At 53.7% G+C, this 13,626-nt stretch overlaps 1 protein-coding gene and 1 pseudogene across 2 annotated transcripts in view; one reads left to right on the plus strand and one right to left on the minus strand.

The window, feature by feature from the left end:
- LOC309961759 (D-aminoacyl-tRNA deacylase 2-like) overlaps positions 1-13,626 on the plus strand; it is a 454,943-nt pseudogene that overhangs the window by 71,635 nt on the left and 369,682 nt on the right. The window contains exon 2 of the transcript in view: positions 1,391-1,593. The product of the transcript in view is annotated as a D-aminoacyl-tRNA deacylase 2-like (transcript). The remainder of the gene's footprint in view (positions 1-1,390; positions 1,594-13,626) is intronic.
- On the minus strand, positions 4,384-7,090 carry HES1 (hes family bHLH transcription factor 1). The gene is made up of 4 exons (XM_082839093.1): positions 6,618-7,090; positions 6,389-6,484; positions 6,055-6,142; positions 4,384-5,396 (listed from the first exon to the last, which is right to left on the minus strand). The coding sequence occupies exons 1-4, from the start codon at positions 6,723-6,725 to the stop codon at positions 4,846-4,848; spliced, it is 843 nt and encodes a 280-aa protein (XP_082695219.1). The 5' UTR covers positions 6,726-7,090; the 3' UTR covers positions 4,384-4,845.

Genomic DNA, 13,626 nt, shown 5'->3' on the forward strand with positions numbered 1-13,626 from the left:
TCTTTTTGTACCACCAGTGTACACTACTCCTCTTTTATGACACTTAACATAGAGTAATTCATTTTTGTTTTTAAACTAGTCTGTTGGGCCTACTAGACTGTGAGCTTTATAGCTACAGAGATCATGCCTTTCTTTTCCCTTTATTTCCACGGTACCTGGTTCAATAGTTATTGAATGCATACATGAAATTCAGAACCTAGGGAAGAAGCAGTGGTGCTCTCACATGGGGCCCGGTGCAATTACAAGCAGCTCCTGAAATCACTGGGCAAAGGCCAGGGCTGGCTTTCCCGTTTGGTGAACATCCCTCACTGTGGCTTAGGAATCATTAATAGCTGACATGCACTGGGGGCTTACATGCCAAGCTAAATGCTTTGCCTGCATTTATGCATTTCATCTTCACAACCCTATGCCGTACCACCCTGTGAGGTACAAATGACACGTACAGTACAAAGGAAGCACAGAGAAGATAAGTAATTTGCCTGCACTTACAACCTAAACAACCTGAAGCCAGATCATGTGCTTTTAACCTCTGGGCTATTCTGCAGTCCAAGGACTGAAGCAGACAACCTTGGTTGGCTCTATGTTTTTGACCTCTGAGCCAATTCACATATTTGAAAATTTCAGTACCACCATGGCAAACTTCCTGAAATTCCCCCAAACTGGACTTACATATTTACCTCTCTCTGCGTTTTCCCTCACAGTTCCATTCCCATCTCTTCCTGTGGAACGCATCTGTCACCTCTCCGCTTCAGGTGCCAACTCTCTGAAGACCTTACCTGGTTTCCTCTCAAATCAGAAATCAATCTCTCTGTTCTTAGGTGCCCTTTGTTGAAACTTCTTTTCTGGCACGTCCCACATCAGGTCGGGGGTGAGTCACTTGGCTGTTTGTCTGTCTCCCCAGCTAAACTGAGAGCTCTGGGAGGGCAGGGGCTCGGTGGGACTTAGTGTTATCTTTTTAGCGCTTGCAGGGGGCTTACTGGGCACTTAGTAGGTAATGGGTTTTCGAAGATGAGATTCCTTTTTTACGGAGTCGCGAGTTGCCGTCTGTTGGCTCTGTCTTTTTTGGGACGACGGTGTGCGCTGAGCCGCCCTTGCCCGACCGCTCCCCGCGCCGCCTCCATCCTCCGCCCCCCCTCCATCCTCCGCCCCCCCTCCATCCTCCGCCCCCCCCCGCCTCCATCCCCCCCACTCCCCCCCCCGCCCAAGGCCTGGCCTGCCGCTTGGCAGGGCTCCGGCGGCCGCGAGGGCCTGTGCTGCCCTGACACTGGCCTCGGCCCAGTTTCCCGGCTTCTAAATGCGGCCCGGAGCTACCGGGGGAACTGGAAAAACACTGGCAGGCGGCCCCACCCCCGGGCCCGGCGGGCCGGGCGGCCGCGTTTCTGCGGCTAAGGGCCTGCTGCTTGGGAGGCGCTGGGGCCCCGGGCGGGGAAGCGGGGGAGGCGGCCGGGCGCGGGCGGCTGCCTGCCTGTCAGCGGGAGCGGGCGCGGGCTCGTGTGTCAGCGGCTCCCTCCTCCCTCTCCCCCCGCCGCCGCCCGCCCGCCTGCCGGGCCTCCCGGCCTCCCGCCGCCGCCGCCGCCGCCCGCTCCCCCCGCGGCCTGGCAGGCTGCCGGCTGCACAGGCGGGGGTTCGCGCCGTTCTCACGACCTCTCAGGTTGCCTGAGCTCATCTGGGAGCTATTCATTTCCTGCCAGAAAGCAGCCGGGCCTGCTAAGCAAACCACCTTGGCTGCAGGGCCGCCGGGGCTGGCCCGGCGTGGCCGCCCCGACCTGCTCCCCGCCCGGGCCGCGGGCCCTGGCGGCCTCCCTGGAACCCCTGGCGGCCCCGGCGGGCGCGCGGCGGGGGCAGCTCGGCCGCCCATCTGGTTGCACTTAGGAGCCGGGGAGGAAGCTAGCAGCGGGTTGTTACCGGCCAAGGGGTGTGGGAAAAGTTAATTGACTTTAATGACAGGTTTCCCGGGACGGCGGTGACGATGAGGGGGTCCAGCTTAACCCCTGGGTCCCCACTCCAGCAACACGTGGGGTGCAATGGGGCGCGCCTCCCAGCCGCGGCAATTCACCGCTTAGAGAAGGCGCCCGTCTAGACCCAGGAGAGCCCCCTTCTAGTTCAGCGCCTTTTCCGCTCCGGATGCTGCCGGGGACGGCGGGGGGCCGGAGCCCCGAGGGTCTCCATTGAGAGGCTAATGCACGCGGCAGCGAGGCCGGCGGCCAGCATCCGGACGTGGAGCTGGGAGCCGCGCCTGATCTCCAGGAGACATCGTCACCGCCCGGGGGCGGGGCAGAGGGGCTGCTGGGTGCCACCCGAGGCTGTGCAATTAGTTCAGGCCCGAAGGATCGGGTGGGGGCCAGATTGAAGCTTCTCCTCTCCCCCAACTAATTACTCCAGAAAGAGCCTGGGTGCAGGAGGGCACAGGGCCTTAGACAGAAACCCTCTCATTTTACGGACTTGGAAATGTTCCAGAGAAGGGAAATGACTCATCCAAAGTGACACAGTGAGTTTGGTGGCAGAGCTGACACAAGAGCCTGAAAATCCCCATTGGGGCCTAGGGTCTCCCCTTTCTTTCTGTATTGTACAGAAATGCCTCATCTACTAGTTTACACCCAAATTCAGGGAAAAAAATGACCATTTTCAAACTACTAATTATTTTCAAACGAACAAATGTTTACTTCTTTTCCTTAGTCACTCCCCCCATATCTGTGTGCTTTTGATGATATTAATTAAAATCCACTTTTTTCAGTTGTTCCCCTTCAGCGCAGGAAAAGACAACGAGAATTTAGTTTTGAGTTGATTTAGTGATCTCACTGTGTGTGTGTGTCAATTTTTAAGAACATAAATGTACTTCTATAAAAATGAGACCCTGTTGTCTCCATTATTTCTGCTGGGACATTTCCAGCGGAGCCAGAGGACAGATTTACCAAGTGAAGCATTTGAGCTTGGAATGGGTGTCTTAAAAGACATGTTTGTGTTTAAACAAGAGAGAAACGGCAGAAAAATGATATGATAAAGAAGACTGTGTGTGTATGTGTGTATTTCTCTGAGGGGAAGGTGTGTTGGACACCTTTCCCAGACACAAAATGATGCAAGTAGGAGCCAAAATTTTTAAAGTATCTTTTAAACGTCTCACTCTAGGTCTGAAACTGGGTGGAAGGTATTTGAGAAAACTGACTGCTGTCTGCTAGATCATTCCTGTGATAGAGCGGCTCTCCACACTGGCCTGTGGAAAAGGCCAGCTAGGTGGGGGAGAGGTAAAGCTTTTGAAACAAGACAGAAAATCGTTGGCTTTATCTTTGTTAGGAAGGCTTCAAAGATTGATCTCTCCCGCCTCATCCTTCTCCTCCCAGAAGCCCTTCCAAAAGAAGGGGGGTGAGAGGAGGCTGGCGGGAGGGGCCGGGCAGGGAGGACGACTGGCCGTCGGTGGGGGAGGAAGGCGCGTCCGCCAGACCCACAGCGCCGCTGATGTGTCTGGTCTCGCAGGGCTCGTGGTTTTCATTTCCCCAACACCTGGATGCAGTCAAACACCTGGCCAAATCTGACAAAATCTGACAAGCCTTTGTGATGGGATTTGGAAGAAATTCCCTGCAGATCCTGGCACAGTTTAAAGCTGTCCGCTTTGAGTTAGGACTTGTTAAGGAGGGTTATGTGAGCTGAAACCGGAGACAACCCTTTTGCTTCTATCTGGAGCCCACATCTTGCCTGGAAATGGGGCATGACCAAGCAAAGGGGTCGCTTGCTGTTTGTATTAAAAGGGGAAGATGGCCTGTGTGCTTGCCAGCAAGGCCCCCACATGCTTTCTCTATTAGAGCCAAGCGCAGAAACTTATCAAAAACATATGTCTGGTGTTAATCATCTGGACTCGGGCTCCACTTGGGAGTCTAACTAGCTGTTCCTTGGCAGAAGGAATCTGTTGACCTTCTCAGCTTGCTTGAAGAGGGTGCAGAGAGGCATTTCAAACTTTTAGATGCTGGTACAGAAAATGTCTAGCTGCACCTAAAGACTGACTAATTAAAGGAAGACTCCGACACTTGAAGGCTGGAGGCTGCAGCTATGAAGACTGTTTTTGGATGTTGGTGAGCTGCCCCAGGGCAGTAGTGGTGCAGGAGCCACCCGTAAATGTGCAGTGGGCAATAGTACCGGATTGATGAACTTCATGAATTCAGCCCTGTTCCACCCTCCTCAGAAGGAGCCAGTATGAGTGCCAGGACTGAATGAACTACCCAATTGCAACTAGAAAAGTTTTTGAAATCCTTTAAGAGATTGACCACAAATTGATCAGGGAAGCCATATCAGATGGGTTCTCACAAATTAAATGGAATTTAGTTCAAGGAGGGTTGGTAGAAGGTTGGACAGATTTTTAAAAATGTTCTTTTAATAACAAAAGAGCCAATTCCTGAATTCTCAGATTACACGTAATTCAAATTCTGCTGAGGCCTTTTTTACATATTCTGAAATAATCAGTTCTAAGACATAAGGGCATTCACTCTTTTTTTTTCTTTTATTATATTTTCTCAAATAAACTTCCCAAAAGGAAGATATTTTAAGAGCATTTTCAAACATCTTTGGCATCACATAAAAAAGAAATCTCGTGTAAAAAACGAAATGTCATCTGAACTTTTATAATACAAAGGCGCAATCCAATATGAACATATAAAATATATACAAATATAGTGCATGGTCAGTCACTTAATACAGCTCTCTACAAAAAAGTAACTTTAGAAATTAAAAAAAACCCAAAGTAACCACTTAATCACAAAAGTCCTCCCTTCTTTCCCAGCCTCCAAGTTCCTGTTTAGTGTCCCGAGGGAAGGGAGGTGGGTTAGGGAATTTAGGGGGAGGGGTGGCCTGAGCCCCTCAGTTCCGCCACGGCCTCCACATGGAGTCCGCCGTGAGCGAGGGGCCGCTGGAAGGCGACACCGCGTTGGGGCCCACGGAGGTCCCGCTGTTGCTGGTATAGACTGGGATGACCGGGCCGCTGTGAGCGAAGGCCCCGTTGGGGATGAGGAAGGCAAACTGGCCGTCGGGAGCCGGCACCACCTGGAAGCCGCCGAACACCTTAGCCGCCTCTCCAGCCGGGCTGCCCAGCTTGCAGGGCGCGCCGCCGGGAGGGGGCGCCGCACCCCCGGGGATGGGCACGAGCGGCGGAGGCGGCGCGAACGGCGCGTGCTGCGGGCCTCCGGGTCCTGGAGGGGGTGGCGGCGGCGCCTGTAAGGCGGGGTGCGGCTGCCCAGGGTAGGTCATGGCGTTGATCTGGGTCATGCAGTTGGCCAGGTGGCCGAGGAGCCGGGTGCGCACCTCGGTGTTAACGCCCTCACACGTGGACAGGAAGCGGGTCACCTCGTTCATGCACTCGCTGAAGCCGGCGCGGTACTTCCCCAGCACGCTCGGGTCTGTGCTTAGCGCGGCTGCGGGCCAGAAGGAGACAGACGGGTCACCGAACAGCCCTGGCCCCGAAGCCGCCGCCTCCGCCCTGGGAGGTCCCCGCCGCGCGCCTCCCTGACCACCCGCCCGCGGCACTGCCTCTTGGCTACCGGGCTGGGTTTAGAAAAACCATCCGCCTCTCCACACTAGCTTGGCGACCGAACCCGAGACGCTCCCTCTCCGTTCCCTGTCGCTCCATTTAAACCGACCTCAAGCCTCAGATTTGCCTCCTCCCCACCCTCTCGCGATGTGACCTTGGATAATGCCCTTCCCCCCTTCTCCACCATCCGAGCCGTATTTCCCGTTCTGTAGTGGGGGAGGAGGGAGTGTTAAACCAGATGACCCCAGGCTCCACGCAGCTTAAAAACCGCCACGGTTCTAAGTCCTTTCGCTCCCACCCGCTTCCCCCACTGCCAAGCCGCCCGCAGCCCTTGCTGCTACAACCTCTCTCCCTCCCTTTCCGGAACAGTAACAACTTGGAGTTGTGGCTATAAATAAGCCCCAGACCGTGGGAACGCAAGAGTGAGCCAAGGCAGTAAAATGTAGCTGAATGCCTCTCACAACCACGGGCGGAAGTCTGGAAGAAATCACCGCGGGGAGAGAGGGACGCCCGCAGAGGGGGACGCGGCGAGCCGCCCTCACCCGTCATCTGCGCCCGCTGCAGGTTCCGGAGGTGCTTCACTGTCATTTCCAGAATGTCTGCCTTCTCCAGCTTAGAATGCCGTGAGCTCTGCACCGAAGAGGCAAGGGAGGAAAGTGAGAGCCCCGCCAGCGGCCTCGGAGTGCTGGGGGTCCCTCCCACCGCCGGCCGTGGTGGCGACATCCCTAAACCCCGGCTAAAGGGGCTCAGCCCTCCCGCCTCAGAGAATGCAGTGCAGGCGGAGAAGATCCCGCTGGCAAGGGGGTTTCACTCTTAGTACCTGAGAAATAGTATTTTGTTTTTTTATTTTAAAAAAAAGCAGAATTACCCACTTACATCTTTCTTAAGAGCATCCAAAATCAGTGTTTTCAGCTGGCTCAGACTTTCATTTATTCTTGCTCTTCGTCTTTTCTCCATGATAGGCTTTGATGACTGTAAAGAAAAAAAAAAGAGCGCTGAGTTCCCATGGGACCTGCCATTTCACCCCTCGATTTTAAGGGAGAAAGGAGCCCCCAACCCCGTCTTAATCTCTTGGGGCTGCAAGAGATGCAGGTACTGCCCTTACCTTTCTGTGCTCAGATGCTGTCTTTGGTTTATCCGGTGTCGTGTTGACACTGGCTGGGGTAGCAGCCACCGGGGACGAGGAATTTTTCTCCATTATATCAGCTGGCATTTTCTTTTCTTTTTTTTTTTAAATCCCTAGAGAATTTTATTTTTGGAGTTCTTCACACACACACAAAAAATTGTTTTGTTTATGTCCCTTCTACTTGAGACTTTCGCAAAACTACTGAGCAAGTGCTGAGCGTTTATTACAATATCTTATGGCTACTTGGTGATCGGTAGCGCAATTCCAGGACCAAGGAGAGAGGTAGACGGGGGATTCCGCTGTTATCAGCACCAGCTCCGGATCCTGTGTGATCCCCAGGCCCTGGCGGCCTCTATATATATCTGGGACTGCACGCGAACGGCTCGTGTGAAACTTCCCAAACTTTCTTTCCCACAGTAACTTTTAGCCAATGGGAGGAGGAGACACGCGGCACCGCTCGTGGACCGCGCCCCCCCATTGGCCGCCAGGCACAAGGCCTGGCGGCCAATGGCGCGCGCCTGAGCCCGGGGCACCAGAGGCTACAACGTCAATCAAAAGGATTTTAACCCTTTGCTACTCTCCCTGCTGGGCTTTGCTTTAGAGAGGATTTTTCCACATTGGGTTTGCTCTAGTCTAGTTTATTTCTTTTGGGGCTAGGGTCTTTGCTCCTTACTTCCGTTCATGTGTAACAGAGCTACTTTGACGCTAATAAGAAGTTCATTTGAAATATATTTTTAAAAAGGTTTAGAAGGGCAAGGATAAAAGGTTATAATTGCAGTGGTTAAAAGGGGGGAATTGTGTAAGGGTGTAAGTTACGGAAACATCCAAGTGATTTCCCGCTCAGACTCCGCACATTCGGGGGAGGAGAGGGGTGAAAGTCGACCATGCAGAAAACGGACCAAAAAAATTCCTTCTTGCATGCAGAAAAAGTGCCTCCATCTTACATTTGCAGGTTTTTCAGAGCAAGGTGGTTTTTGATCCCCGCCCTCCCCCCGACACACGCCCACCCCGGCCCGGCCCTCATTTCTCTTCTAGAGTTGGGGCTTTGGACCCCGCGTTTCCCCAGGAAACAATCAGAATAATTTCCAACTGAGCAGAAAGGAAATGGAATTTCAAATGAAAGATGAACAAGGGGGGCTTTGATGGCAGTGCCTCAGGGACGCGCGCGCGTCCTCGCCACCCTTTCCCTTTCCACCCGCCGGCTCTCGATTCTGCCGCATGTTGAGGTGGCGAGCGGAGCGGCAGCCTCTCCCTCCTTCTCGCCCCGCGGGCTGCCGGGGCAGCCTCGGCACCCGGCGCGCGCGGGCCCTTTAAGAGCTACACCAGCCGAGCTGCAGTTTGACATCAGCCGGCCGGCAAGGGCGCGCCAGGAGCCGAAGCACGTGCCAGGATGTTTTATTGCCGCCGCGGCTGCGGCCCGGCCGGGAGGATGTGTGTGTGCGTGCGTGTGTGAGTGTGTGTGCGCGCGCCCCGGGGGCAGGGAGGCGGGGGGCGGCGGCGGGCGGCGGAGCGCGGGGGCTGGTTCCTGGTCCCCGGGAGAAGCCAAGAAGGTAAATAGCAGCTGCTGTGCTAGAGCCTGGGAAAACCCCGCCCCCTGCGCCTTGGCCGGGGCTCATTGGCGCGCGCTGCGTGTGGGGTGTGTGTGTGTGTGTGTGTGTCTCCCCGCGTGTGGTGTGTGTGTGTGTCCGGGCCCCCCTCCTCTGGCCCCCGCCGGGCCAGGAATCCGAGGGGGCGGCGGGAGCCGAGACCCGGAGCTTACCACCCCCCCAACCCCCCCCAACTCCGCCGGGCCAAGGTCAGCCCTTCCGGGCGGGGAGCGCACGCCCTGGGGTGGAGAGTGGGGAATTATTCCAACCCCCCACTCCACCCCTGATTTCGGGCTTGAGGTTTTAACTCTGCCGAAAGCCTCACTAGCAACAGCCCGGGGGAGGGGTGGGGGCCTTCTTGTTTGCTCCCAGCCTCGGCCCTCCCTCCCACCGCGGGGCCTCCGGCGCCCGCCGCGGTCACGAGATGCCTGACCGCACTTAGGAAGCGGCCGGGTCAGCCTCCTGCCTCCGCTCGGCGGCTACGGTTAAAGCGGCTTCGCGCCGCCCGCCCTTTCCCCGGGTCCAGGGCGGCCGGGCAGCTCCCCCTCGCTGCGCCCGGGAGGCCGCCGGCGGGCGGCCGGGAGGAGGCGGGCGGCGCGGGCGGCTGCGTGCTGCCGGTTGGCCGGGCCGCGCGCCGGGAGGAGCCGCCGCTGCCGCCGCCGGGTGCCACGTGGCGGGCGCCGGGCCGGGAGCGCCAGGGCTCTGGCGGCGGCCTCCCTGGGGGATTTGCCGCGCAGGGCGGGCGACGCGCACTGCCCCGGCCGGCCGCCACCGACGCCGCTGCGTCCCTCCCTCCCGCCCGCTTGCCCGGGTCGCCGGGCCCCACGCCCCCACCCCTTCCGCCCTTCCCGCCGCCCGGGAGCTCGGGGCGCTGCTCGGGCGGTTCGGGGCAGCCCGGGAGCCGAGCGCGTCTTGTTTGATGTCGCCCCCCGCCCTCCCAGCCCTTCCCTAGGCTTAGAGGCCGCCGGAGGCCTGGCACACATTTCTCAGTCACTTCATTCCTTCCTTCCTCTGAGCTCCCCACTGAGATAATGTTGTAAATGATTTCACCAGATCTCGTCCCGAATGAGATTCAGCGGTTCCCGACTCTGGGTGACCTTGGGCAAGCCCCTGTCTTCTCATTACGGAACGCATGCTCTGTGCCAGACACTGTGTTAAAAACCCTGGGATCACCACGACGAGAGATAGAATGGCAGCCTGTAAGGAGTTGCAACTCTGGAGGCAGACAGACTCTGATTTTCTGATTGATGACCGAGCATTCCTCTATTATTCCTTTCTTTTAGGGCTTGGATGATGGCCCAAGCCATCAGATCAGGAGAACCTAAAAGAAACACTGAACCACACCTGTATGGGCAACACTGTTTCTGGTCTATATGGGGGGGTACAGGGATAAATACAATAGTTATTGCCCTCAGGGAGCCTAGGGCAGAGAGACACTGAACTCTTAAGTGCAGCTGATATCTGCCTATTTCCACGTATATTCCTTTGGTAGGTCCTAGGTTCAAGAGAGACAGTTATATATCTAGATAGAAGTAAAATGCTTTGAAGTTTTAGGATAATTGAATTACTCATAAATTGGGGTATCCTGGAAAAATTCCTGGAGGAGGTGTCCTGTGCTTTGTATCTTGAAAAATAGGTAGGATTGGAGCTTTGGAAATGTGGTGAGTCATGGGGCTGGGGAGGATGGCCGTACCCATGGCCCTGAAAGCCTAGACTTTGGAACTTGAGGTCTTTATTCAGGGAACATGGTCTGGAGCCTAGGGTGTGTGACAGCCAGGAGTGTAAGAAGGCACTGGAGGAGGAGGAGACTTAAGGCCCTTAAACATCTTGCTAAATGACTTTGGATTTATCTTTAGACAGTGGAGAGCTATGAAATGCTCTCGAGCAGAGAAGGGACATCAAAATTCTCCTTTAGAAAGATGGCTCTGGGAAAACGTGGAGAGTGGTTTGCAAGGTTCAGAGGCAGAGGGCCAAGTTAGGGGGTTCAAACCAGTAAAGGAGGTTCCTACCAGTAAAGGAGGTTCCTAGGTGACAGGTGTAGACTGACACCCGGAAGCACCTGCCTAGAACTAGCTCACCTGGGCGTTGACTGCACGTTGTCCAATGATCCAAGTTCTGCAGAAACCTGCCTACCCTTTACTGCAATGTTCCTCCACAACCTGGAGTCCAACCAAGGAATCCTTGTGACTGGGACCAAATTTACCTTCCAAGCCTCATTTCCGTCTTCCAGGACAGCCCTCAAGTGTGCAGCCAAACCTGTACCTCATTGCAGGCCGAGTTTACTCGCTCTTGCCCCTCAGGCTACTCTCTGGGTTTTTTTTGCTGTTTTCTTTACACACTGCAGAGTGGGCTGTGTCCTATCATGTTCTGAAGAAATGATGAACAATGCCTCCTTTGTTGACCTGCAACCTGGGCCAGTGGGGAAGGACTTTTCCTTCTTATTTTAAACAGATGGAAAAGTGGTGATGACAGAAAATTGTCTGTTGCTTTTGAAAAAAGTGGAGTTTCCCTGTGTGTTTGACATCCTCTTGGTGAAAGGTGATGAGACTATGAAGTTACCCTGCTTTCTGCTGTGCAGACTTTGCAAGCTTCTTAAAAGGCTTCTGCTCAGCATCTGACTTTTTAAAAACTGCATAAATACTCTGACCCAGATTCTTCCAAGGAATGAAAATCTTCCCAGGGAAGATTGTTAGTTAACCCTTTCCAGGTTACCCCCAAATCTATGAGAACCAGTGACTTCCTCTATTAAACTCTGCTATGACATTGACTGCTGCCTGCTCTTGGGCCCTAATTAACTAGCAGGGCATGCCACCCCCTGTCCCTCTAGCCTAAGAGCCTGTTTTTGTTTTTTTTTTTTCTCCCCTGTTTCTGTCATCTCCTGAGGCTTTGGCACCCTGAAGGTGCGTGGAGAATGTTGAACATAGTCAAGTTATGGTCTCACTGCAGTGCCTAAAACAGCCTCATTGGCCAAATAGTTAATCAACAACTCGTTTACTGCCACTTTAGGAGTGCTTAGACTGGTAGAATGAGCAAATAATTTAAACACACACACACACACATTTTCAGATAGAGCCGGTCAAAATTTTGCCATGAATTTGTTTCTGGACCAAATAAACAAACAAACAAAAAACCAAGCCATGAAATTGTCAGCCCTCCACCCCAAACATTCAAGTAGAAACTTTCTTTGCAAGTGTGCTCAGATGCTATTTTTCAGCATCCTTATCCTGGGCAGTGAAAATAGTACCAACCAACGGGACACTCTCCGCACCTTCTCAAATGGGTAACTAAGCTCCTAAACTCAAGAAAAGCCTTTTGGATTTGGAAAGCCCTCCTTAGAGAGAAACAGCCTTTATTTTTCCGTCTTCCTCATCCCCTCCACCCCTCCCCCCAAAGCACAGAGAAAACTGAACCCTGTTCATCAGTGGAGGTCATTTCTTTGATCCCCATGTGAGACCAGCAAAACACCAGGAATCTTTCCCACTGTATCATGCCCAATAAATACAATCAGGGGCTGCTGTGTTTGTCTCCTTCCCCCTTTCTGCCCCATGAAGGGTGATTTTTCTCCATCTTATTGCATCACCTGTTTGCTTTAAACCATAAAACAAATAACCGCATCTCTAGTGAGACTCTCCTTTGTCCCTGGGTATCAGAATGGTTTGTGGGTTTGGTTTAAAGCTAAAGAAAGGAGAAAGAGTGAGAGAAGAAGAAAAAAGGTATTTTGCCTGAGGACTTGAAGCTTTTTTTTTTTCCCCTCTTTTCCTCCGCTTGACTGACTTTCTCACACTCAGATTCCCTGCAGCCTGCCAGGGACGTGGTAGCTGCCCTGCCAAAGAGCTATCCTGGGAGGGCTATTGAAAGAGCTTTGAGTAAGTACACACTGGGCGGATTTTCCCCTCCCCTCCATACCTGCTCCGCACCTGTACAGGGAGCAGTCCCACACCTATCACCTGATCGCAGCCCTTTCAGAGACCGTGAGAAAAATAAAGCCCAGGATAGAAGAGATGTTTGTCTCTGTAGGGCTGCAGCCAGCTCCCCACAGTACAAGTGCCCAGAAACAGCACATTCCTGCCCCGGTGTGCACGCGTGTTTGCCCTCGCGCGTGCTGGCTGGGGGCACCGAGAAGGCGAGGGAAGCCGGGCATCACCTGCATGATGTAATGACTGCCTTGCTGCCTTCGTCTTCTGGTATCTGCCTGACCGGTAGTTTTGTGATCCTTTACTAAAATCATTATTGTGGTCCTTCTAGATGAGTCCATATATGCTCATCACAGCAGAATTCACGACAGAGATTTCTGACCTTAAGGTTCACGGATGAACCCCCAGGGAACCCCCTGAAATGGAATTCAAAATTATGTCTCTCCCTGCATATTTAGCAGGAGCTTAATAAATACTTTTTGAATGAATGAACAAATGCATCATTTCCCCCCCCCCCGCCCCCGCCCCAGCAAGGAGAGAGTCCACAGCTTTTAGTAGAATCTCAAAGCTTTTTTGACCCAGAAAGGTTGAGGAAGCTGGTCCAGGCAATCTCCAATTATAAGTGGGTACTCTAAGGCCCAGAGAGGGCCAGGGACTGGCTCAAGCAACATAGGGCCAGAGTGGGGGCCAGAGGCCAGCTCGAAGCCCTTTCCATCACACCAGAGTGCTGTGGGCTTTGGGAAACTGAGGATGGGTTTATAGAGTTGTGATCACTGCCAGAACTTGGATTTAAAATAGACACTTTAAATAAATTAATTGATTAAATAAAATAGGTACTTTAATAAAGATACTTTGAATTTCCAGAACTTTTTTTTTCTTAATTTTGAGGCACTTGAGCGGCTCTGCACCCAGCATTTGGATGGAGGAAGGGATAGGCAAGAAAGCCAAGTGTCTACCCACAGAAGAGGATTCAGGAATGCTTGCAGCAAGAGTCCTGGTTGCCATGCAGTGGCATTCGAAACGACCGCAACTCTGCATTCCATCTTTGATAAAAATAAGTTGCTACTTCTAAACAAAACTGCCTAGTTGGTTTCTGGCCAAGCTGGGACCTCGAACTGCAAATCGCGGGTGACGGTGGAAAAACAGAAGCTTTTCAGCATTGGCTCCTAGCAGGCTGTAATGCTTTCTGCTTCCCCCCAGCCCTTTGGAAAACTTGACCACAGCCAGTGGGACCAAGGGAATGTGCACTTTTCTAATGGGCCCAAAAAGAGGATGGTTGCCAGGAAAGCCTTTCCCATGGGGCGGGGGCAGGGCACCGGGGACAGCTTAACTCCCACATTTGGCCACAGCAGCCATGGCGGGCAGGCTCTAAATGTGCTCTCAACTAACCTTTTACTCTCTGAGCAGGGCTGCAGTGAGGCAAGCCTGCAAGCCCAGGGATGAAGGCGGGCATTTCTGAGGGATTGCACGGTTGCTGACTTGCACCCT

Source organism: Leucopleurus acutus (assembly GCF_964270905.1).
Source record: "Leucopleurus acutus genome assembly, chromosome: 5".
In the NCBI taxonomy this organism is placed as follows: domain Eukaryota; kingdom Metazoa; phylum Chordata; class Mammalia; order Artiodactyla; family Delphinidae; genus Leucopleurus; species Leucopleurus acutus.